Source organism: Ammospiza caudacuta, chromosome 21, assembly GCF_027887145.1.
Source record: "Ammospiza caudacuta isolate bAmmCau1 chromosome 21, bAmmCau1.pri, whole genome shotgun sequence".
Classification (NCBI taxonomy): domain Eukaryota; kingdom Metazoa; phylum Chordata; class Aves; order Passeriformes; family Passerellidae; genus Ammospiza; species Ammospiza caudacuta.
This window is the reverse complement of record NC_080613.1, coordinates 9,064,333-9,090,225: the sequence shown is the minus strand read 5'-3', so window position 1 is coordinate 9,090,225 and position 25,893 is coordinate 9,064,333. Positions and strand designations below refer to the sequence as shown.

The window sequence follows — 25,893 nt, the reverse complement described above, 5'->3', positions numbered from 1 at the left end:
TCTGGAGGTGTCTCTGTGGAGGAAGGTGAGGGGTTTCTCTCTAGGGTGGGCACTGCAGGGGTGAATTCCCCACCTGGCACCGGTGGGGCCATCCCTGAGCCTGGTGCTGCAGCCGGGGAGGGGGTTTGGGGTGGGCAGGAGTGGGACAGGCATGGCCCAGCCTGGTGTTAGAATTAATGAGGAGATGGAAGCTTTCATCAGGGCTGGGGTGTGGTGGATGAACACGGGCATACTGCTGAGCATGGAGAGGGGCTGGATGATTTTCCAGATGGGATCATGAGCTCCTGGCCTAAAGAAAAAACTAAAAAGTTCCCAAAACCAACCAAGCAAAAGAACAAAAAAAAAGACCACCAAAAAAAACCGCACCACCACCAACAAAAAAAACCCACAAAAAAAACCCCAAACAACAAAACCAAACCAAAACAACAAAAAGCAAACAAAAAAACGCCAAAAAAAACACCAAAAAAAGAAACAAAATAAAACCACAAAAAACCCAACCAAACAAAAAAAAAAAAAATGGAAACAAAAAGACCAACAAAAACAAACAAACAAAAAAACTAAAAAAAACCCAAAACAACTCCAACCCCAAAAGCCCCCTAACTCTTCCCCCCCCAAAAAAACCCCAAAAAACAAAAAAAACCCCAAAAATAAGTTTAAAAATAATAAATAATAAAAAATTGGCTTTGAGCTTTTTGTGTCCAGTTTTTGTGCACCATGAGCAGTCAGGTTTTCCATGCTTTTCTGCATGGCTGTGAGGCTCAGGAAGTTTAATTAACGAGAAGTTCAGAGCTGTTAATGAAGCAGCAGCTGGAGCATTCAGTCTGGGTGTGCATCAGCAATTGGGGAGTGCTCCCAAAGCTGCTCCAAAGCCACTCCGAGGGCTCTGTGGTTCTTATCCTGAACTGGGATTGGATTTTCAGCCCAGAGGATCCTGCCCATGTTGGAGAAAACCCTAAATTAAATCTCCTCCCCAGGAAGGTGTGAGCTGCAGGACAGGGAGAGGGCATGGCTGGGAATTCACCTTGGAATGACCTCCTGATGCTGATTAAAACAACTCCTGTGCTGTTGGTTTTAATTTGCTGTGTTTATTTTCCCCCTTGCAGAAACAGGTTGTGAACATGGCTCTGCTGCAGCTTGGTAGGGATTGGATCCGTGTTGACCCAAGGAAGGTTTTTTCATGGAATCCCATAATGGTTTGGGCAGGAAGGGAAATTAAAGCCCATCCAGTGCCACCCCTGCCATGGCAGGGACACCTCCCACTGTCCCAGGCTGCTCCCAGCCCTGCCCAGCCTGGCCTTGGGCACTGCCAGGGATCCAGGGGCAGCCACAGCTGCTCTGGGCACCCTGTGCCAGGGCCTGCCCACCCTCACAGGGAACAATTCCTAATTTCCAATATCCCATCCAGCCCTGCCCTCTGGCAGTGGGAGCCATTCCCTGTGTCCTGTCCCTCCATCCCTTGTCCCCAGTCCCTCTCAGCTCTCCTGGAGCCCCTTCAGGCCCTGCCAGGGGCTCTGAGCTCTGCCTGGAGCTTCTCCTCTCCAGGTGAGCACCCCCAGCTCTCCCAGCCTGGCTCCAGCCCTGGAGCAGCTCCGTGGCCTCCTCTGGATTCAATCCAGCAGCTCCAGGTCCTCCCTGTGCTGGGGACACCAGAGGGGACCCCTGTAAGAGATGGGGTCTATGAGAGGGGCACAATCAGCTCCCTTGCTGCTCTGCCTGCTCTGCTGGTGAGTTTTGGTTGAGTTATCCTTCCAGCCCTGCTCTCTGGGGGCAGTGGGGCTCCCTCCCTTCACTCCTGTGCCTTTCCTGTGCCCTGCTGATTCCCAAGGAGCTGCTGACACCCCCAATGAATATTTGCTCCCCACTTGGGACCCTTTAAAGGCGCTGGGCTCGCTCCCAGCTGTGGCTGTGCCTCAGGAGTGGGGACAGAGCTGCTGTGGCCTGGAGGAGGCCTGGGCAGGGCAGCATCCGAGGGGCACACACTGAATTCCCTGAGGAGAACAGTTCCCAAACCTGGCTGTGGGGAGTCCACACAGAGCTCTCTGAGCAAGGGAACAATTCCTGCCCCCAATTCCCAAACCTGGCTGTGGAGAGCCCACACAGAGCTCCCTGAGGAGAACAACTTCCAAATCTGACTGTGGGGCACACACAGAGCTCCCTGAGGGGAACAATCCCCAAACCTGGCTGTGAGGAGCCCACATGAAACTCTCTGAGCAAGGGAACAATTCCTGCCCCCAAACCTGGCTGTGGGGAGCCCTCATGGAACTCTCTGAGCAAGGGAACAATTACTGACCCCAGTTCCCAAACCTGGATGTGGGGAACTCACACAGAGCTCCCTGAGAATAACAATTTCCAAATCTGACTGTGTGGCACACAAAGAGCTCCCTGAGCTGGAGAACCATTTTTTCTGCACCCAAAACTGGCTGTGGGGAGCTTACACAGTGTTCCCTGAGCAGGAGAGCAATTCCTGCCCCCAATTCCCAAATTTGGCTGTGGGGAAGTCACACAGAGCTCCCTAAAGAGAACAATTCCCAAACCTGGCTGTGGGGAGCCCACACAGAATTCCCAGAGCAGGAGAACAATTCCTGCACCCAAACCTGGCAGTGAGGAGCCCACATGGAGCTCTCTGAGCTGGAGAACAGTTCCCAAACCTGGCTGTGGGGCACACACAGAGTTCCTTGGGCTGGGGAACAATTCCTGCCCCCAGTTCCCAAATTTGGCTGTGGGGAGCACACACAGAGCTCCCTGAGGAGAACAACTTCCAAATCTGACTGTGGGGCACACACAGAGCTCCCTGAGGGGAACAATCCCCAAACCTGGCTGTGAGGAGCCCACATGAAACTCTCTGAGCAAGGGAATAATTCCTGCCCCCAATTCCCAAACCTGGCTGTGGGGAGCTTATATAGAGCTTTCTGAGCAGGAGAACAATTCCCAAACCTGGATGTGGGGCACACACAGAGCTCCCTGAGCAGGAGAACAATTCCTGCCCCCAAACCTGGCTGTGGGGTGCCCCTTCCCCATGCTCAGCCCCCCCAGCTCTGCACCCAGCAGATGTGAGAACATGAACCCTGCTCCTTTCCACTGCACACAGTTAGTTGCCTTTCCCCATTTAATCTCCCTCGATGTGTTTTTTTTTTCATTTCTCTACTCCTTCCAGGCTTTTATTGGAATTCCCACAGGCCTGAGCGGGGTCAGAGATGCTGATTGGAAACAGAATAGGGCTGGAAGTAGCTGAGATAAATGGGCTGATAAAGCAGCCCAGGAGTGCCCCACTGCTGGGAATTGCTGCTTCCCAAGGAAGGGAACGGAGTGGAGCCCCAGGAGGGGCTGAGGGAGCTGGGCAGGGGCTCAGCCTGGAGCAAAGGAGGCTCAGGGGGCCCTTGTGGCTCTGCACAGCTCCTGACAGGAGGGGACAGCCGGGGGGGTCGGGCTGTGCTGCAGGGAACAGGGACAGGAGCAGAGGGAACGGCCTCAGGGGGAGGCTCAGGGTGGGCACAGCAGGAATTTCCCCATGGAAAGGGTGATTAAATATTGCCAGGGGCTGCCCAGGGAGGTTTGGAGTGCCCATCCCTGGAGGTGTCCAAGGAAGGGCTGGAGGTGGCACTGAGTGCTCTGGGCTGGGGACAAGGTGGGGATTGGGCACAGGTGGAACTAGATGATGTGGAAACCTTTTCCAGCCTAAATGATCCTGGGGTTCTAAGCTGGCTGCTGTTTTATTCATGGCAGCCACAAAACCAGAGTGTGTTTTCCCTCACCTGGCTGATTCCCTGATCCAGCAGATCTGGCTCAGCTGAGCCACAGAGGCTCAGAGCAACCTCCAGATGAGCCAGAGACATCCTGATCACATCCCTGCTATGCCTGCTCTGCTCCAGGGAACAGGGACAGGAGGAGAGGGAGCGGCCTCAGGAGGGGCTCGGGGTAGACACCAGCAGGAATTTCCTTGTGGAAAGGGTGATTAAACATTGGCAGGGGCTGCCCAGGGAGGTCTGGAGTGCCCATCCCGGGACGTGGCACTTGGGGACCTGGGTCAGTGGTAGCCTTGGCAGAGCTGGGGGGATGGTTGGACTTAGGAGGGCTGGGCAGGCTCCTGAAATGCAGGAATCAAATATTTTATGGTGTTTGAGCCTGCCCACATCCTGCAGCAGTGTCCTGGCTGTGGCAGAGAGGGAACAGCCCCACAGCTTTGCAGATGTGCGATTTAACCTTGTTCTGTCAGTGAATTAAAACAATTCAATATTTAGAGCTGAGCTGATCCCTTGGAGTCTTTCTTTTACTGAAGGTTTGATGGGAATGGCACAGCAGCTCATGCCAACTCCACTTTTCACATTACTTTTCTTTGTTTGCTTCTCTTCCAAACCCGGAGAAAAGCAGCAGAGCCATTCCTTCACGTGGTCCTGCTGCTCCCAGAGCACTGGAGTGTGCTGGGAAGGCTGGAACGCTGCTCCAAGCCCAGCAGGAGAGCTGCTGCAGCAATCTCCAGGACATTTAATCTGATGACTGCAAAACAAAGGCAGCCCGGTGGGTTTGGAGGAGCTCTGCTCGCTGCTGGATGGATAAATCCTGCAGGAATTGCTGCAGTTGGACAGAGAAGTGAGGGTTTGTGCCCTCAGGAAATGCAGGTGTGCAGCAGGAGCAGCCATCCCGTGGTGTCTGCAGCACTGCAGGCTCTCGGGGAGATTTGCAGAGTGGTTCATTTTTTAGGGATGTTTTTGGGGTATTTTTAGCGATATTTTTCTCAAAAAAGAAGGAGAGAAGCTCTGTCCTTCTCTGAGGGGCAAAGCTGTGCTGCCAGAGCTCTGGGAGCCTTTGGACAGCGCTGCCAGGGGTGCCCAGGGATGCCCACCCAAGGCTGGGCACCTCACAGAGCCTTGGGGACACCCAGGATCCATGGAAAATCCCCCTGACCTCCCCATGCCGTGGCTCTCTCCCTTCCTGGCACTGAGAGCCAATGCCAGGTGCCCAGGATTGCTTTTCACCAGCTGGGAATGTTTTATTGTCTTGGAAAGAGAAACCTTGAAACCTTCCAGCAGGAGGAGGATTTCTCCCACTGTGATACTGAATACAAAATAAAGCTTAAAAAGAATAATTCCTGGCACTGTGGGGGCACAATGTGAAATATTGTTGTAGCTTAGCAAATCCTACTTTTCCACTCAGGATTCATGGATTTAGGTTTTCTTCTTTATTTTCAGCATTCCAGGGTGGGTTATAGGTGATGTCCTGGTGTTTTCCAACCCGTGTGTGTCCACAAAGGTGGGAATTCCAGGGTTCCTCTTCACTGCTCCAAAGTTTTTCGTTCTGGAGGTGGCTTGAAAATGAGATAGAATGGAGATGCAGCAAAATATTGGCTGCATTGTCAGAGATGAGAGAATCCAGAGGATTCTGAGGCACTGGAACAGAAGATGTGGAATAGAAGAATATAGAGGAATTGGAGAAAATAGAAGAATATTATAGAGGAATTATAGAAAATAGAATATTATAGACGAATTAGAGAAAATAGAACAATATAGAGGAATTCTCTGCTTGGGAGTGTTCTTCAGGCTGCTTCCAGCTCAAGGAACAGGGAATTGAGGGAGGGTGGGCTCAGGAGTCTGGAGTTCATTGGACTTGGTGGAAGCTGAAGCAGGGCTGGTGAAACTGGGTCTGAGCAGGTGGAAAATTTCCAATCATGAAGTGGGAGTGAAACTCCAGCCTGTTGGAACTGTTGGGTTTCCTGGGGTTTGTGAAAAGGAAAAAAAGAATAAAATTAAAAACCCAAAAAGTGGTTTACTGGGGGAGGGAGGAAATGTCCTGTCATCTCCAGGGTTAAAAATAACACTGAATTTTCACTTTCAGTTTCAGTTAATTAAAGTGAACTTGCACTGAATAAAAGAAAACAAGAAAGAGGCAGTTCATCCACAGAGGTGAAGCCTTTCATTTCTGGGCTGACTCAAACTGACTCATTTTCCTTTTTTTTTTTTTTTTTTTAATTCTAATACAGGGAAAGTTTTCTGTTTGACACATGATTTCTCTCCAGCAATTCCCTTTAACCCTGAGAGCTCCCCCACATCCCAAATCCATCCTTTCCTCAGTCTGGGCTGCTCAGGGAAGTGATGAATCACTAACAAATGTTTTCCCCTGCTCAAAGGCAGAGGGAGGAATGAAGAGCAGATTTTTTTATATATATATTTTTTTACAAGGCAGAGACATCTCTGCTGTTGAAACAAGACTTGTCTGGGGCTCTCCCCAAATCCACCCAAATCCCTGCAGAGACAGTGGGATGGGGGAGTCTGTCTGACCTGGGCTCTTCTCAGCTTCACTTGTGATAAATAATCCTCAAAAACTGCAATTTTGAGGGGGAAAAAATAGATTTTCCTCTGGGTTCTACTGCATAAAAAAAACCCTCTGGGGAATTCTTTAGGTTAGTGAAGAAATAGAGAGAAAGGAAGATTGGTTTGAGCTGGGAAATCATTATTGCTGGTGGGATGCTGTGAGGCAGCCTTTGAAGCAGAAAATACAGGAATGGGCACGAGCCAGGCCTTGGATAGGAAGTTTTTCAGGGGGAACTTGAGGATTTTGAACCCTGGAGAGGAAAAAGGGATGGAGGAGCCCATATCCAGCAAGGGGATTTTGCATTTTGCTCCTGCTGAGCGTGTCCTCTGTTCTTGGGTTGCTGTTGATAATTGCTGCCCGACATGTGCAGGATGTCTCTGCTTCAGCCCGCACAGCTGAAGAACGAGTCTGGACTCTTCATTTTTTGGTCTTGAGGTTGTTTATTAATTCTTATCTATAAAATTTTCTTTCTGCCCAGGCGAGATCTGCTCAGCAGGGCAGCCACAGGCACTCTGTGTTGTCCTTTTATACTACAAACTACATATAACACATTTACACTGAATTCCCAATACCTATCACCAGTGTTAGACAGTGAGCTTCTACTCTAAACCCATCCCAAAGTGCCAACATCACTGCAGAAAATGGAGAACAAGAAGAAGAAGAAAGGCTGGACACACCCAAGTTCCTCCATCTTGTCCCCACAACCCCCATACCAAAAATCCTAAAATCTACATTTTCACGCTGTGATCACTTTATTATTAGACTATTCAAACTTCTGTGACTTTCAGGTCCTCATACAAAGCTGGTAACTTGCTCCAAGGGTCAAAATCAAATCCCCAGGTGTTCTGGGCTGTGTGCCAGGGTCTCCAAGGCCCCCAGTGGGGTCCTCAGCAACTCTGGACATCCAAAGGGATGTGCTGAGTTCCGACACTCTGTGGGATCTCATCCATGCTGGAAGTTGCTGGAAGCTTCTCCAGCCCCATTCGTGCTCATCCTCACCCAAATTTCCAACTTGTGGAGCCTGCCCAGCCCAGGATGTGGCCCATGGAGCTCCAGAGGGTTGAGCCCCTCCTGGGATTTGGCTAAGTGGTGCCTCCAGCTCCATTTTTGGGCTTTGGCAGCTTCTCTGCACATGAATAAAACCTTGGTTGATGTTTGTTTATTTGCCCACAGGCTCCTGAGCTCTGGTTCCAGCACTGTGGGCTCGATCTGGGCTGGTGAAAGGAGTTTACAAGAGGAAATCTTTTGGCTGGGGCTCTCAGTGACTCCCACACCCAGGGAAGCAGCAGCTCCTCAGGGGATCTGAAGGCTCCCAGGCACCCAGAGATAATTTGGGTGTAAAAATACCAGTGGTTGGGGAGAGGTGGGAGGTGATGAGCTCTGTCAGAGGAGCTTGGAGGAGCGTTTGGGAGTTGAGTCAAGGTTGAAACCGCAACAATTCCATCGTTTGTACAGAAACCTGGCAGCCGCTGGCGTGCACTGAATCACAAATGTGCACATGTTTTGCCTGGGGTGAAAATCTGAGCTCTGCTTGGCTGTGAAATGGCAGCTTGTTAGGCTGGGAAACACTCATTTTTAATTTATTTTTTTATTCTTGGGAGCGGTGTTGAAGGGAGCAGGAGGGGAAGGCCGGGGCTGGTGCTGCTGCCCTGCTCTGCTCTGCTGCTCTGCCTCTTTCTTGTTTTCTTTTATTCATTGCTCTGCCCCAGGCTGTGCTGCTGTCTTGGTTTGAACAGACAGGTGTGTGCTAAGGAAGGCAGGAGCCTCCCCTGAAATGGGAAATGTAAACCCCTTCACTCTAAATTATTATAATTTTGAAACGAAGATGCTCTCAGGCAAAGATATGGGAGTAGGAATAACAGTTCTTTATTAGGAAAACTAAAAAACAAATAGAAATGTATTAGTATATGTGACAGTGTTCACAAGGGTCTCAGGTTGAGGGAAGAGACAAGGATCTGACTCCATGTTTCAGAAGGCTGATTTATTATTTTATGATATATATTACATTAAAACTATACTAAAAGAATAGAAGAAAGAATTTCATCAGAAGGCTAGCTAAGAATAGAATAAGAAGGAATGAATAACAAAGGCTTGTGTCTCGGCCAGAGTCTGAGCCAGCTCACTGTGATTGGCCATTAATTACAAACATCCAACATGGGCCAATCCCAGATGCACCTGTTGCATTCCACAGCAGCAGATAATCATTGTTTACATTTTTTTCCTGAGGCGTCTCAGCTTCTCAGGAGGAAAAATCCTAAAGAAAGGATTTTTCATATAAGATGTCTGTGACAAATATAAACAACAAAAACAACAAAACAATACTAGCAGAGTCAGACCATGCCCTGCCCCCTGTGTGTCAGGGAGGTGTCCCAGCCCCATCCCAGGGGGGCTCAGCCCTCCTGCAGTGCCAGCTGTGGCTCTGCTGCAGCAGGGATCCTGCACAAGGGGGGAGTTTTCCTCTGCAGCTCCAGGGCTGCTGCAGATGGGCCTGGGCTCCCTCTGGCCATGCAGGGCAGCAGAAAGCTGCTCCTCTGGCAATGCAGGGGGCAGAGGCTGCTGTGATATCCCAAACCTCAGATTGTATCTGGGTAGGAATGCTTGGCTCCATCCCTGGGCGGAGAGGATGATGTATTTGACTCTACTTTATCAGAAGGTTAATTTATTACTTTATTATGTTATATATTACATTAAAGAATATTATATATGTATTATATTTAAGAATACTGATCCAAGGGCAAAGTTTGTGTTCACAGCCCTCAGCAAGAACTGGAGCTCAAGTCCCTCCTGTCCTGGGAAGCTCTGGAGGATATTCCTGCAAGGAATCCCTAGGCACACAGAGCTTCCATTCTCCTCCTCTTGAGCTTCCTGATGTTTTGTGGAGTCTTAAACTCCTCCTAAGGCAGGCTGGGGTGTGTTTGTACAGCCTGAGCTGTGTGTTGAGGATCAGGACAAGGAGCTGTAGCCCCTCTGCCCATCAGCTGTAGGAAGGGGAGCAGCTGAAAGGGTTTGATTTAACTCCCAACCCTGCTTTGTTCACCAAAACCCAGCAGGATCAGCAAAACCAACACCAGAAACTACAAAAGGTAGAGGTGAGTGAGGCAGAAAGATTTCTTCCAGCAGAAAATGCAGTGTCAGGGCTCTGCAATGAAGCTACAAATTGATGGGAAATGACTTTTGGGCTACCCTGGTCCCCCTCTTCTCCATTCCAAGCTGATCTCCATGAATGTTTCTCCATTGTCTCAGAGAAGTTGTTTTAAAGCCTGGCACAGGCTCAGTCTGGGTTATTTCAGCAGTGTTAAAAGTGAGCAGGGAAATGCCGGGCTTGGTGTTATCTGCTGCTGCAGACACATGTCTGGGAGACATTACAGCCTGAGAAAATCCAAATAAATACATCCAGGAGCCCATCCTGGGAATTCCTCTCATCTCAGCAAATGGGCTGCACCCCAAACCCTCCTGCTCTGCTCCTTCTTCTGGTGCTGAGTGTGTTTCCATAAAGGTGGGAATTCCAGGGTCCTCTACAGTGCTCCAAAGTTTTTTGTTCTGGAGATGGCTTGGAAATGAGGTGGAATGTGCCCCCTCCTTTGTCAAGGCACATCAGAGGAGGCTGCAGATAAACCTGCCACCCCTGGAGATGTGCCAGGCAGGTATGAATCAGTGCTGCAGGGCCGCCAGGGAGGTGGCACCTGTGCCAGGAGCCATCTGTCACCTGAGCACAGGCACACCTTGGCTCAGCATTGCTGTTCCTCCCCTGTGCCTGGCCTCAACAGAGCTCAGGCTGTGCAAACACACCCCAGCCTGCCTCAGGTGGAGATTGAGGCTCCACAAAGCATCAGAAAGTTCAATGGAAGCTCTGTGTGCCCAGGGATTCCTTGCAGGAATATCCTCCAGAGCTTCCCGGGACCGGAGGGATTTGAGCTACACTTCCTGATAACACAACTTTTGCCTTTGGATCAGCAAATCCTTGGCTTGCAGGGAGCTGGGAGGAACCAGCAGGAAAGATTTACTCTGTTGTCACTCTGATTTTTAAAGTTTTTTTAAGCCTTCTGCTGTTTACATTCTTGTAACGAACTTTCTCACACACTTTATGTAAATAACTCATTGTTTTGCATTGTTTTATGGAGGAGGAAAAATTTGATGGGCTGTTGGTTTGTCCAGTGTCATTGGAGAGGTGGCACTGTCACCCTCCAATTCACTGTCACTTTTGGGAATCTATAAATGTTAGAGTCAGAAATTAAATATTTTCTTTTTACCCTTGAGAGAGCTGCGTGTTCACGTTGAGCTATTTTTTGTCTTATAGTGACACTCTGTTCCTGCCTCACTCACCTCTACCTTTTGTAGTTTCTGGTGTTGGTTTTGCTGGTTTTATAAAACACAACCCCGTGTTTTATAGGCTTGGAAGACAAACTGGCTGAGAGAAGCAGAGGCCTTGCTGCCTTTTTCTTTTTCCTTCCCTTCATTCTCTCCTCTCCTCTCCTCTCCTCTCCTCTCCTCTCCTCTCCTCTCCTCTCCTCTCCTCTCCTCTCCTCTCCTCTCCTCTCCTCTCCAAGCTGGGCTGGAGGCACCTCCTGGTGCTCCTGACCTTGGAATCTTTCAAATCCAGACAATTCCCAGGAGTTTTTGGGCTGTTTGCACCCCAACATCCACATGCTCTCCAGGAGGAGAGGGAACAGCCTCAGGCTGGGCCAGGGCAGGCTCAGGGTGGACATCAGCAGGGATTTCCCCATGGAAAATATTGTTAAGCATCAGCAGGGGCTGTCCAGGGAGGTTTGGAATGCCCATCCCTGGAGGTGTCCCAGGAGGTGACACTGAGAGCTCTGGGCTGGGGACAAGGTGGGGATGGGATGGCTTGGACTCCGTGGTCCTGGAAGTCTTTTCCAACCAAAATGATTCTGGGATTCAGTGATCAGAATGAGAGGATGATGAAAATCAGGGCTACAAACCCTGGCTGGGTGCTCTTGGCAGCCTGGGGGTGTCCAACCCACCCAGAGCAGCTTTTTGGGATCATCCCTTCATGGCTGTGGTGTTCATTTCTGTTTGTCTTCCAAGCCTATAAAACATGGGGTTGTGTTTTATAAAACCACAGAGAGGGAGGCTCTTGGAAAGCTGGTGCTGGAAACAAGTCCCTGGAGTGGGAGAGACTGGAGAATTTGCTGTTAATTACTTTGACAATGGAGCAATAAAGAGAAATTTATTTACGAGCTACAGCGAGGGCCAATGTTTATGGCACTTGTCCCCACTCAGTGTCACACAGATTTTATTGGGATGTTTTTATTTTTTTTTAAAGGAATCCCGCAGAATCTGCTGGACAGGCATTGTGCACCAATTCCAATGCTGACTCCCTGTAATTCAGTAATTAATTTAATTGCTGTGAGGCCAACTTGAACAGGTTGAGGAGCAGTTGCGTGGGGATTTAAATGAAAACCATGCAAAAATGCCCCTCCAGCTAAAGCTTTTAAACTCTAAATGTGAATAAAACATCATTTCCATGGTGTTTGAGTTAAGTGAGGGTTTGAGCTCAGCCCAGGAGCTGTCAGTGCTCCAGGAGGGGCAGGAGGTGAATGCACAGAGCAGGGGAAGGAGGATATGGAGGGGAAATGAGAGCAGGAGATGGAAGATGCACCAAGGTGGGAGTGTGGCCTGGGGGGTGAGGGCTGGGCAAGTCTGGGGTGACACCAGAGCACCTCCCCAGGGACCAGGAGCTCTGGGTGGGGTTAACTCTTGGGGCTGTCAGGAAGGAGATGAATGGGGAGCTCTGAGGGGTTGGATGAGGTGACCTTTAAAGGTCCCTTCCAACCCAACTATGTCATAATTCTGTGATACCTCAGCACATCTTGGAAAGGTTGAAAGTGGCTTATTTTTTAGTTTCCTATTAAAAAACCCTAAATCAAGCGAGCCCACCAAACCCTGCAGAGCAGCTGGTTCTTGTGGGCCATCCCCCCCAGCCCTTCCCTTCTTCAGAGGGGTCTCCTTGCTCAGCTTCCAGGATATCAATTTGCTCCCTGTGCCAAACCCTCCCCTGGCCCCACAAGGGCAGCACACAACCTCCCAGACCTCTCCCCTCAGTTAATGGGATGAGATTTTTATGCTGACTCACATTGGGATTTGCCCTGAGCAGGATGAAGCTGAAGGCTGAGAGCTGCCCCTTGCCCCTTGGGGAAGATGAAACAGGAAAGCCTTATAAATATGATTGCCTGGCAAAAGATTTTGAGAATATAGAAACTGTAAGTGAGATTGAAATGAAAGCAAGCTTTGAGATCCCTCAGTTACTGAACAACTGGAAAACAATGGTGTGGCCAGCTGAAGGTGATCCCCTTTTGATGGAACAACACTCTCTGCTTGCAGACAGGCCCAAGGGTCAGAGCAGACCCTGCAGCTTGGCAGAAGGGCCCAAAGAGGAGTTTTTAGGGTTTAAAATGTAACACAGTGTGGTGATGTAATGATTCTTATAGGCTGTATGTAAATGCTGTAGGATTTGTATCTTGTACTAGATTGGTTAGTGAGAATCAGAATATTCAACACAGAAGAAGATTTATTGTATTGTAATGGGAACCTCGCTCTCTTACCCTCTTATCCTCTCATCCTCTCTCTCTCTCTCACCCTCTATACCACTCTCTTTACTTCTCTCATTCCTGCTCTGAGCTGTGTTTGGCAGCTCCCAGCAGGGCCCTGCACCCAGGCCCTTTGCAATAAACCCCAAGTTCCAAGACCAGAAGAAGATTTATTGTATTGTAACAGGAACCTTTTGCTCTGATCCTCTCTTTTACTCTCTCATCCTCTTTAACACGCTCTTGCCTTCACTCTCTTTACCTCTCTCTCCCTCTTTGGGGCCTGCTCTGAGCTGTGTTTGGCAGCTCCCAGCAGGGCCCTGCACCCAGGCCCTTTGCAATAAACCCCAAGTTCCACAACCTGGCTCCAGAGATCTCTCGTCTCCATCCCCACTGTCCTACCCCTGATGCTCCCACTCTCCTGTGCCCACCCTGTGCTTTCAGCAGCTCTGAAACTCTCCCCTGCTCCCACAGCTCCCTTCCTTTCCTGCCACTTGCCCTACTTTTCCCAGCTTATCCTTACTGGGGGTCATCCCTCCTTGCAGCAGCCCTTCCTCCTGCCCAGCCTTTGTCCCCAGAAGCCCCATCCCCTCCCCGCAGAGCCCCCCGTGCTGGGCAGGCACAAAGGAGGGGCAGCACAGCTGCAGCTGTGTGTAATGAGCTCCAGGAGAACCTGTGCTCCCTTTTCCTGCCCAGACAATGCGTGCAGCCGAGCTCTTTCTTCCCAGCAGGTTTCTCTCCCCTGGAATTCGCTGTCCTCTCCGTGGGTGGGTGCCTGCATTCACTTTTCCATAATGGCTCTGGTGTCCTCTGTGGGAAATGCCCTTGTTCCTTTTCTTCCTGCCTTGGCTCTGGCCCCTCTGGACTCGCAGCCACGGGGTCAGACCCAAATTATCCCTGCTCTCCGGAGCAGGAGGCTCAAATCCTGTTGCATAACCAGCCCTGGGAGCCGTGAGTGCTGCAGCTCAAAGCTCACCTCAGGTGCCTTCTGGAGTGCCCTTGGAAAGGGATGCTTGGATGGGGAGGGAAATGGGAGCAGCAGGGAGTGGATGTGGCACTGGCAGTTATTGGACTGGCAGGGAAAGCCACGACAAAGGAAGGAATGATGAATCTGAATCCATGCTCTCAGAGGGCTAATTTATTACTTTATAATACTATATTGTATTAAGTAATATAACTATATTATGTTAAATAATATAATACTTTATAATACTATATTATATTAAATATAATATATTTATAATATGTTATAATACTACATTATATTAAAGAATACTATACTAAGGAATACTGCAAGGATACTTACAGAATGCTAAAAAGATAATAATGAAAACTCCTGCCTTTTTTAGAGTCTGACCAGGAGCACATTCCTACACAGCCTCCAACATCTCCCCATGGCCATGGGATGTCAGGGGAGGTGGAGCAGGGGGGCTGTGCTGGTTTGGATGCCTGGTGCTGGTGGCCCTGGTGTGAGGCCCAGCATGGAGCCCTGATTTTCCATCACCTAATGCAGGGAACCTTCCTGGTTAAATCTGGAGCTGTGATGTCCCAGCCTCTCTGATGCGGAGTTTGGAGTGATCCTAAGCAGAGTCCTGGCAGGACATTTCCATCAGGCACTCAGCAGTTAGAGGGAGGAGAGGCCCATTAGGTCATGGGCTCCATTCCCCAGCCAGGGCTGTCCCCTGGGCTTGTCCCCAGGCTTGGCCAGCTCTGTTATTTCAGGTTCCAGCCAGTGCCACATCCAGGGGAAATTACTCAGCCTGACAGACCCTGCTAAGAGCTCTCCAAGGCCCCAAATTTTGGCTGTTTAATACAATTTTCCCTCTTTTGGGGAGAAAGTAAAGCTCAGTGGAATTTCCACACATTTAGATGAGCCAAAGGAGAATATGGGTGGTCACTTTTCTGTGTCTGCAACTGGGGGTATCCCTCAGGGAGCACCATGGGATGGGATGGGATGGGATGGGATGGGATGGGATGGGATGGGATGGGATGGGATGGGATGGGATGGGATGGTGGAGAGTCACTATTGGAACCCATCTGGTTCCTGAGAGCACTGATAGGCCTTAATGACCCCAACCAGCCTCACCTGGGACCCCTAGTTCATCCCAGCAGCCCCATTTAAGCTCAGCCCTGTGCCCTCAGCCCTGGCCTGAGTTCTGGTGAGGATCTTTGCCTCCTGGATGGGCTATGGACCGTCTCTGGATGGAATTTCTCTCCTTGTTCTTTTACTCTCTGTCCCGTCTCTGCCCTTGGATGGACTCCACACCTGACTGCAGCCTGGTTTCTACACCAGCTTCTGCCTGTGCTTCCCCTTCCCACTGACTGTGCTGCAGGAGGGATCTGCCCCTGATCCCTGATTGCCTGTGGAGCATCTCCCCAGGGGCTGGCACTGCCTGGGCTGCTCCCCCTTGGAATCTGTGCCTGTCCTGTGGTGCTCCAGCTCCCCACAGCAGCTCCTGGGAGCACCTGCTTTATTCTTTAGCTCTGTCCAGCCTCTGTTCTGGGTGAGCCTGCACAAGGCATCAATTCCAGCTGCAGCAGGTGTGGGAATCCCATCCCTGGCAGTACCCAGTGAGCTCTCAGTGCCTGTGATCTCCAGGACCCTGGTGATGGAATTGTGCAGGTCCTGGCACATCCATTGATGCCAGCAGTGAGGGAATCACTCCCAAAAATGCTTGGGGCTGAGAGGGACAGACATTCCTGGTGTTTTCCCCTCTGTGAGCTCTTTGCTCTGGGGTTAATTCCTGTGCTGTGCTGATAAACTCTGCTGGCTCTGCCTCTGGGGTTTTGGCTGGTCAGGGTTCCCAGGGGCTCAACCCTGCACCCTCTGGCTTGGTCCCAGTTTGTTGGTGTTCCTGCTGCCAAAAGCTGCTGCACCTTCATCTTGCAGAGTTTTAGATTGGCTGGAATCCAGTGGATGCTGTGCCCATGTGGGGAGCTGGGGAAATCCCAGCTGAAATCCCAACTCCCCACAAGCAGCCCCATCTCCTCCATTCCTTCCCCTTTCCCATCACAGGGCTCTTTTCCATGCAGAATCTTCCAAGGAGGTGGTGTCAGGAGTGACACACGAGTGTCTGAAGCAGATCAAAGCTGTTTTCTGCTTGATTGATTTGTATTTTGCCTCTCTGGCTGTGGATCTCTCCTGGCAGGTCGCAGCGTGCCCGGGGCTGTTTGTCTGCCCTCAAATCAATCTCACACCTCATCCTCGGTGGGAATTCCAGGGAGTGAAGGGGCTGGATGCTTCCCAAGCCATGGCAGATGCTCCTGCAGATGGTGCTGGCACAACTCCCACTGACAAATCATGGAGTGGGATTGTCCAGACCATCCCAGGAAAGGGAATGTGGGGTCTGGGGGGATCCTGCAGGGCTGGGCCAGGGCTGGTGATCTGAGCCTGCCCCTTGTCCCCAGGTGTTGGGAAGGATGAAAGTTTGACAAGAAAGTCTCACAGATATGTGTGCTTGCCAGAAAGATTTTTAAATGTTGAGTCTGATGAAGGAATAGAGATGGAAGCAAGTTTTGATACAGAAGAAAAGAATTGCTGAGCCAGTCTCACTGGATAACCAAGGAGGCAAAGGGTCTGTTAGTTAGAAGGGGTTTTTATGGCTTAGAGCAAAGGATAAACCCACCCTAAACAAGAAAATGTTTTTACCAAGCAGAAAGAGAGCACAGGCAAACAAGCCTGCCAATGTGGCAAGTAGAAAAAAGGTCTCAGAATTTTCCACTGCAAGAAAACTGAAAAACAACTTCTAGCTTAAACTGTAATGTACTGACTTTCAGTGACTGGAGAACAGTGACATGAATATAGTAATTACAGTAGTTATGATGGGCTATAGATAATAGTTAAGGTATAGATTGGTTCTGCTGTATGAAGGTGCTCAGCAAAGAAAAGTCTATAATGCATTGTAACCAAAGCCAAAGGGTCTCCAGGCCTGCCTGCAGCTGGAGCTGACAGCTGCGGGCACAGCTCTGTCACCCACCACCGTGGGCTGGTGTAACACCTTGGGTACAATAAACTGCATTTTGGATACAATAAACTGCATTTTGGATACAATAAACTGCATTTTGGAGAGCCCCTGGAGTCCCACATCCCGCATTCAGGCTCTTACACCCACTCCTTGCTGGTGGCAGGGTTGTTGCCACACTGGAGGGATCTGGTTTTAGATGTCTAAGGTCTGCAAGTCTTTTTGCTAATAGAGAGGAAGAAGAAACCTTGAGGATTTAAAACACGTTTTTCCTCAGGTATTCCTGTAGCTCAAAGACTCTTCAGTTAAAGGTGAACTTGGGAAAAGAGTCTGCTCACCAGGAGAGTGAAAAGCTTCTCATGGTGATGCCAAACAGGCCAGGGCAGGGGCTCTCCCCTGTTCAAACCATCTCAAAAATTCACAGCACATTCTGGGAGTGGATCCTTTCTTTCCTGGGATTCCCACTGGAATTCCTGACGCTGTGACAGGGCTGAACCCCACTTTGGGCAGAGAGGGGTGTCCCCACCCTCTGGTCAGGACATGCTGAGGGACACAGAGACTTCCTCCCACTCCTTGGTCCAATTCTTTATTTACAGCATCAACAGGGGAGTTTGGGAAAGGATGAGTAGGATTCCTCTACCCAGCTGCTCCAGGACTTGTGGTTTGAAGCATTTGTGTCCTTTACATCCCTCAGCATCCCAACTTTGTGGTTGTGAAGCTGGGGAAGGAATGGCCCTTCCTACCTTTGGGACAGTGGCCTCCAAACTCACATTGTGATTCAAAAATCTCACCTGGCTGTTTGTGAAGTTGTCTGAATGGTTTTTGTGGTCTGAGTCTGCTGAATTTGTGCACCTAATTTTAATTTTCCCAAACTGACACTCCTCTTCCTGCAGGTTTTTTCTGTTGTCCAATTTGTCCGGTTTTCTCTTGCTGGAGAATAAACAGTGCCCTGTAGTGGAGGCTTCTGAGCCTACTGAGCACCTCTCTCTTTTCTCCCAATGCAGATGAGGTGAACCTGCTGGACAAAATCACTCTGCATGCCCGGGACCTCAGCAATGTTTCCTTTGGCTACGACCACAGCAAGTGCAGGATCCTGGAGATCGGGCAGTATGCAACCCTCAACATGCCCACCAGGGAGGCCTTTGGGGACAGGTAACCTCCCTCCAGGGGGTGGGAATGGGGTGCTGGGGCTCAAAAATCATCTGAGGCATGGCTCCTGGTTTGAGGAGTTCCTTGGAGAGCCCATTCCATGGTGACATGGAGATAACTCAGCCATTCTGTGCTCTGAGCACAGGGCTTCCTTAATTTCTTGCATTTTGGAGCAGTTTGTCCTGTCCCCAGAAGTGCCCCAGGCCAGGCTGGATGGGGTTTGGAGCAGCCTGGGCAGTGGAAGCTGTCCCTGCCATGGCAGGGACAGGATGAGATGAGCTTGAAGGTTTCCTCCAACCCAAATCATTCTGGGGTTCTTTGATCGCTCTTGGCTGGGTGCAGGAAGGACACCTTGGCATGGCCCCATCACCCCGTGCTGAGGTTGTGTTAGCAGTGCTAATTTAGGCCTGGCTGCTTCTCCTTGAACCTCTCAACTGGAACAATTGTTGGCTCTTTTCTCCCTTTATTTTTCCTTCTCACTTGTTCATCTGTGCCGTGACTCGAATTTTTTTATCCTAAGGGCTCAGTTGATGGTGACACAGCAGCAGCAGCTGCACAATGGCACGTGTCCCCTCTTCCCACCAGGTTTGCAGACGAGCTGAGCGTGCTGCTGAAGCTCAGGTACTCCCTGAAGGAGGACACCAGCCTGGTGACCATCCTCAGCCACCGCAGCCGCGTGCTCTTCCAGATCAGGGTTAACCCCTACGCCCTGGTCTTTGTCACCACAAGGAGAAGACACTATGAGTAAGTCCCAGCCCAGGGGCTGTTTTCCTTCCTTCCCTTCCTTCCCTTCCTCCCTTCCAAGGCCCAGGGTCAGGCTTTCCCTCTCTGGTGGCCTTTGGGCAGTGCTGAGCTCACCTCAGCTGAAGGAAGGTGATGTCCCTCAGATCTGGCGCAGGTTGTCACTGCCAAGCTCCACTCTGCCAAAATGATGCAGCTCTGGGAAACAAAGCAAAGAACAAAAAGGTTCAGATCCCTGGGGATCAATCAAAACCGAAACCCCACTCATTTCTCAGATGCCTCAAGTGGTTGTAGACATCCCCAAATCCCTGGGAAACAAGTGATGTAAGAATTCTGGGATTGTTGCTTGTGTCTGCACTGAGGATGGACAGCTGGGGGACCCTGGGAGCTGCTGAGGGGTGAAGCTTGCTCCTGGATAAGGTGTGGGAAGTTTCCTGTTGTGTCTCCTCCCTTCCCCTCAGGTTCCCAGTGTCCTTCCTGGGCGATGGCCACTGGCACCAGGTGGCTCTCAGCATCTCCCTGGAGAGGCTGGAGCTGCACGTGGACTGTCGGCTGGTGGACAGAGTCAGCTGGTCCAACCACTTTGGGATGGGAGTGAACACTGAGGGGCTGATCATCATTGGAGGCCTCATCGAGTCCTTCGAGATCCCCTTTAAGGTGAGAGCTGGGCAGGGTCTGCTCTACCTGTGTGAATGAGGCTTCAAGTTCCCCCAATGGAATCCATTTCCATCACCTTCTCCTCCCAAAGCAACATTTATTTCCATGCTTGAGCAGGATGAACTTAGCAAAGGCTTGGAGTTGTGCAGAGGGCTTGGGTTTGGGTCAGGGCAGCAGTCAGGTCACCTCTGGGCTTGATTTCCACTCATCCTCTGGTGCAGGCCATGACCTGGATCATGTGGAGAAATCCCTGTGCAGTCTGCATGGAAAGATCTGGTTGGGGAAGTGTGTCCAATGGCTTCAGACTTCCAAAGGGCAGGGATGGATGGGATAATGGGAAGGAATTGTTCCCTGTGAGGGTGGGCAGGCCCTGGCACAGGGTGGCCAGAGCAGCTGTGGCTGCCCCTGGATCCCTGGCAGTGCCCAAGGCCAGGCTGGAGCACCCTGGGACATTTTGCATGCAACTCCTGAAGTTGCAGAGGGAACATTCATTGCCCAAACCATCCCATAAAGAAATCCCTGGCTATGAGAAGCTGGAGATGACCTCCCCTCCAGGCCCTTCCAGACCTTTCCCTGTCCTTTGGAAGAAACAGGAGCACAAACTCTGGTTTCTGTCTCTTCCAGGGTGCTCTCCAGCAGCTCACCTTCGTGATGGGGGACCCTGCAGCAGCTGCTGAGCAGTGCCACAGCTACAACTCAACCTGCTCAGGCTCCTTCAGCCTCCACAGGATCCCATGGGAGCTCCCAGCAGCCTGGCCACAGGTGTGCCTGGGGACAGCTGACACATTTAGGGACTGCTGGGCCAAGCTTTTCCTCAGTGTCACACCATCCCAAGGAAAGGCCCAACCCAGGGCGTTGTCTGGAACTGCTGGGATGTCCAGTTTGGGATGGGGTGGTTCTTTTCCATCCCTTCAAGTCACAGATGGGCTTGGTGCCAAGGAGAGTGAGTTAAAGGGAGAGTTTGGGATGCAGGGAAAGCCTGGGGGTGGCTGTGACTGGATGTGCTCCTGTGGGTGGCTTTGAGTAATGCTGCAGCTGGAGCTGTGCTGCTGAGAGGAGGTAAAGCTGTCCCTGGGCATTGGACACCGCTCTGGAATCCCTGCCCACTCCCAGCAGCATTGCACCCTTTGGTACATCATCCTTCCTGAAGCTGTCCCTCTGTCCTGCCAGCATTGCTGGAAAATGGAAATCTGGGGGACTTTGCTTTCGTTGCTGCGTTCAACAAATTTCCAACAACTGTATCTGTGTCAAAAATACCAGATCACATCATAAATCCCCCAAAACATCAAGCACCCAGGCTTTCCTCAGGAGCTGGAGCTGGCCCAGGGAAATTCCTCACATCTTAGGCCAGCTACCTTCATAGGAAATGCTTCATAGGAGCCTGGAAAAAGCTGGAGAGAGGCGAGTGCTGGATGTCAGAGCCTGGCACGAGCCTGCCCGTGGTGTGTAACCCATGTCTGTGGGCTGGGGAGGAGCTGGGACAGCAGCAGGGACAGGGCAGTGTCACTGTAGGACACAAAAACCCACAAGCGCACAGTGCTGTTCTTAAGGTGAAGGAAAAGGGAAGTTTATTTTCTGACTCCAACATTTATAGTTTTCCAAGGGTGACAGCGGATTGGAGGGTGACAGTGCCACCTCTCCAATGACACTGGTCAAACCAATAGTCTGTCAACTTTCTCCTCTTCCATAAAGGCATGCAAAACAATGAGTTATTTACAGAAAGTGTGTGAGAAAGTTCACTACAAGAATGTCAACATCAGAAGGCTTAGAAAATCTTAAAAAACCGGAGTGACAGGGCAGTGCCAAGGAAGGGAACATGGGGCACTGCCCTGCCTGGCTGCTGCCCAGGGATTCCTTTGGGATGCTGGAGCCAGCACGTCCAGGCAGGGAACAGGGAGTGGTGGCACTGGGACAGCCCTGCATGGGCTGTGTTGGGTTGTGTTGGTGATTTGAAGAGGGTTTGTGGGCATGCCCTGCTGATGAGGGATTGAGGAGCAGGCTGAGTGTGACACAGAGATGGTCACCTCCTGCTCTGGGGGACAGAGGAGTGGCCAGGGAAACCCCGAGGGGCCAGTGCAGGACCTGGTCACCCCAAAATGAAACCTCTGTTGTCCCAAGTTCTGGAGCTTTTCCATGAATGGCTCTGGGGTGTCACCCATCAAGCAGAAAATTTCACTTTAGGCATCAGTAAATTGTCTGCAGGTGGGACCCCCCAGTTCCCATCCCTTGCTGGCCTTTGTTGTGTTTTCTGGGACCCCCGTTGTTGGAAGGAATGATGAATTTGACTCCACGTTCTCAGAAGGCTAATTTATTATTTTATGAGATTATATTAAATAATACTATACTAAACTATACTAAAGAATACAGAAAGGATACTTACAGAATGCTAAAAAGATAATAATGAAAACTCGTGACTCTTTCCAGAATCCTGACACAGCTTGGCTGTGACTGGCCATTAAGTCAAAACAACTCACAGCAGAATCCAATGAAACAATCACCTGTGGGTAAACAATCTCCAAACACATTCCAAAACAGCAAAACACAAGAAAAGCAAATCAAATAATTATTGTTTTCATTTTTCTCTAAAGCTTCTCAGCTTCCCAGGAAAAAATCCTGGGCAAAAAGATTTTTCAAAAATTATAACAGTAACAGGCCCTCCTCAGGACTGAGGAGCTTCCAAATCAACAGAAACTGCAAAAGACCCACCCAAACTCTCGAGTGGTTTGATCAGAAGCCATTCCCTGCTGTTGCTGCGAAGGATTGGCTCCCGCTGAGCATTCCCTGGATGCTTCCTGGGCCAGCAGAGGCAGCTCCTCAGTCCTGGAGCCAGCAATAAACAACAATAAACACGTGCTGAGGGCAGTGCTGGTCCTTGGGCAGTGATGTTTTCCCTCTTCTCTCTCTCCAACTCTCCAGGTGCCAAAGGAAACCAATGAAATCCAGGATTCGTCTACTCAGGTATGGCTCCTGCACTGTCCTTCCAGTGTCCCTATGCTGTCACCCCCAGGCTGGCTCTAATTGGCAACAAGGCAAACCCAAAATACCAAGGCAATGCCACTAATGATGATTTTGTGGCTGTTATTCTGGAGAATTTCTACTCTGTGTCAGCTGGGAAGGGCTGCAGCTCTCTGTGGGAGGGGTGGTTGTGCTTTGGGGGCCCTCCTTGGCGTGGTTCCTGGGATCTGGGGCTGGGAGAGGGATGGTTCTCCCCCTTTCCCACTGGAGCTCCTGGTGCTGAGCTCCTTGCTGGAGCTGCTGTCCCCCAGCTGGAGCCTGGAGCGTGTCCCCAGCTCTTGTGCATGTGCTGGGGACGTGAGGGAGTGCTCTGACTGAGGCTGGCCTTATGTTCCTGCTTTGTTTGGGGTTTTTAGCCAAGCTTTGTTGTTCAAGTCCACACAAACACATCCTGAGGGCGTCACAGACATCTTTTATGAAAAATCCTTTCTTTAGGATTTTTCCTCCTGAGAAGCTGGGAGGCCTCAGGAACAAAATGTAAGCAATGATTATCTGCTGCTGTGGAATGCAACAGGTGCATCTGGGATTGGTCTCGTGTGGTTGTTTCTAATTAATGGCCAATCACAGTCAGCTGGCTTGGACAGAGAGTCTGAGCCACAAACCTTTGTTATCATTCTTTCTTTCTCTATTCTTAGCTGGCCTTCTGATGAAATCCCTTCTTCTATTCTTTTAGTATAGTTTTAATGTAATATATATCATAAAATAATAAATCAGCCTTCAGAAACATGAAGTCAGATCCTCGTCTCTTCCCTCATCCTAAGACTCCTGTGAACACGGTCACACTGAGGGGAAAACCCAAATGCAGATTGAGATTTGTGTGTGTGTGAACAGTTGGAGTTCTTCATTCACCTCACCCTCCTGTTGCCTGTTTATTCTTTGGGGACAGTCTCTCTTCTCTCAGCTGGTTTCCACTGCCTGGCTACACCTGGATAATTCCAAACTGGAACTGTCCAAGTGGCCTTTGGCAGCTGGATCCATTCCTCTGCTCTGGGCTCAGCAGCTCAGGAGGATGTGCTGTGGGTTTTTACTGAACTGAGGTGGCAAAATCACCTTTTCTGGGCACTTCTAGAAGGTCATCTCCACTTATGGAAGGGCTCTGCCATCTTGCTGGATCCTCTCTGGGGTGTAATTCCCACCTGTGGGTTCTTCCAGAGCCTGGCAAGACATTGCCATAACAAGGAAAGGGGTGAAATTCATAGGTCCACAGGGGAAAATGAACAATATTCTGGATTTGGGCCAAGTTTATTTTTCAAGCACTTAATAAGGAGCAGAGACACCTTGGAATCTTTGGCGTTGAGATTTATTAGGAATAAAAAAGGAGTTTGGGAGTAATGAGGAGCAGCCCAGCTCTGCTGCAGGCACAGGCCACAACTCTGCTTTCTAGTTCCTTTGTTCATTTAGAAGTAAATTGGTACATTGGTGGATTCCTTAATTGTTAATTAGAGCTAAATAATTATGGAGGCTCAGGGTGATGGCAGAGGAAGATGTAATGGGGGGAGGCAATAGATGAGCTTGTCCCTGGCAGTGATACCTGAATTGCAGCCCACTCCTTCTGGCAGATTTTTTTGTGGAATAAATTTCCATTTCTGAACAGTCTTTGGGATGTGTGTTGAGCCACTTCTGCTGCATTTTATTTTCTCTTAGACTGCCTGTCCTAAACGTGAGCAGGAGGGTTCCTGAACTGAATGGCTTTTCCAAGGCAGCTTCACCTGGGATCCTAAAGCCATTCACTAAACAGTCAAAGCTTAAATCCCACAGAGACAAAACTTCACAGGTTTAACTTTCTGGGCAGTCCAGACTAGTTGGGAAATGCCTTCTTGATTTAAAAATGCTCTGAAAGCTCTGTGGAAATGCTTGGTTGGGTCGTGGCGCTTCTGTTCTCTCGTGCTTGGGTTTGCCAGTGAACACAACTGGTGTGGGAATCACTCCTTCAGGCTCACTCAGTCCTAAAATTCCATCCTGCCTGTCCAGTCAGAGCAGCCTGGAGCCTGTGGAAGTCAGGACTTGCACATACTCCTTATTTATTATTTTAGTGTATTCCCTTCCTGATGCTCTGCTTTAAAACCCATCCCAAAAGGCCTAGGCTTGGCCTATCCTCAGTAACAAAGACAAGCCCTCATGGGGGAACTGTCCCTCCTCCACCTTCAGTTTCCCTGGATTCTGGGGCTGCTGCTTCCTTGGATAAGCTGGGATAACACCAAATATCCCTGTGGGGATGTGACTGGCAGCTGGAGCCCAGCTCTGTCTCCCTGCTCTCAGGCCTTATCTTGAGGTGTTGTTCCTGGTAGCTCTGATATCTCAGCCCCTGCAGAGCTCAGATATTGATGCAGGGTTCCCCCAGCCAGGGAATAATGTGCCCTGACTCCATGATTCAGAATGCTGAACAATTGCTTTATTAAGCTATTCTGTATTACACTAATGCTATATTAAATGACATACTAAAAAGATACTATACTGAAAAATACAAAAGAAAAAGAAAAGAAGAAAACATTAAAAAAAATCCCATGACTGTCTGAGGACACAGCTTTGACTCAACTGGCCAATCAATTCAAACAACCCTCACTGGTGTCCAATTAACAAATCGCTTTTGGTAAACAATCTCCATGACACATTCCACATGTGCCAAACAACAGGAGCAGCAAACAGAGATAAGAATTGTTTTCTCTTCTTCTCTGATGTTTTCACTGCCTTCCCCAGGAAAAGTCCTTGGGAAGTTGTGCCTGTTGCTCTCTCAGAATCCAGTTTCTCCAATAGGATGAGTTCTGTGGGTAATTGATTGTCCCACAAACCCACTGTGGGATAAATGCAATGACAGGAACCCATTCAGCTGAACCCTAGAGGTTTTTAATCCCAAACCCAAGTGCTGTTCCACCCAACCCAAGCCCTCTGCACAATTCCAAACCTTTGCTGAGTTTATCCGGCTCAATCATGAAAATAAACGTTGCTTTGGGAAGAGAGGTGCTGTGAGGAGCCTTGGGTGGGAATTACTGTTGAGGGCAGTAATTTGTGAGCTGGGGGCAGCTTTTGTGCCCTTGCTGGCTTTTAGAACTTGTCACATGCCAGAAGTGTGGCAGCGAGGCTTTGGTTGATCATCAGATTTCCAGAAGATTCCCCGGGTGTTGTTCTTGCCACCAGTGTCTCGTGTCCTACTGCAGCTCCATGGCCCTGTCCCATCACTGAGGGCACAGCAGAGGGGCTGTGCTGAGCTCTAGGAAGGGCTTATCCCCTCCAGAGCCCTGCTGTGGCTGCTGCAGCTCCTCAGGTACAGCCAGCACCTGACCTGGGATCCCTTCCACCACAGCCCATGGCATTTCCTTGCACTTATTTCTCCTTTAAATCAGTCCAACATTGATTTTTGATTTTTTTTCCTATATTCCAGCCCCTTCTAGAGGCTTGATGATATAAAGTGCTGAAAAAAATAGTTTAAAATTGTCTATTTCTGATCTTGAGCTTGAGTGAATCACATTGTACCTTTGGCTGTCGTATGGAAAAGGTTTCTATTAACAAAACAATCTGTT

General features: G+C 49.9%; 1 protein-coding gene across 1 annotated transcript in view; it reads left to right on the top strand.

Annotated features, from left to right (window-relative positions):
• LOC131567031 (collagen alpha-1(I) chain-like) overlaps positions 1–25,893 on the top strand; it is an 84,527-nt gene that overhangs the window by 13,696 nt on the left and 44,938 nt on the right. The window contains exons 2-5 of the mRNA XM_058818511.1: positions 17,818–17,965; positions 18,548–18,706; positions 19,165–19,360; positions 19,985–20,122. Coding sequence (XP_058674494.1) covers positions 17,818–17,965; positions 18,548–18,706; positions 19,165–19,360; positions 19,985–20,122 — 641 coding nt within the window. The remainder of the gene's footprint in view (positions 1–17,817; positions 17,966–18,547; positions 18,707–19,164; positions 19,361–19,984; positions 20,123–25,893) is intronic.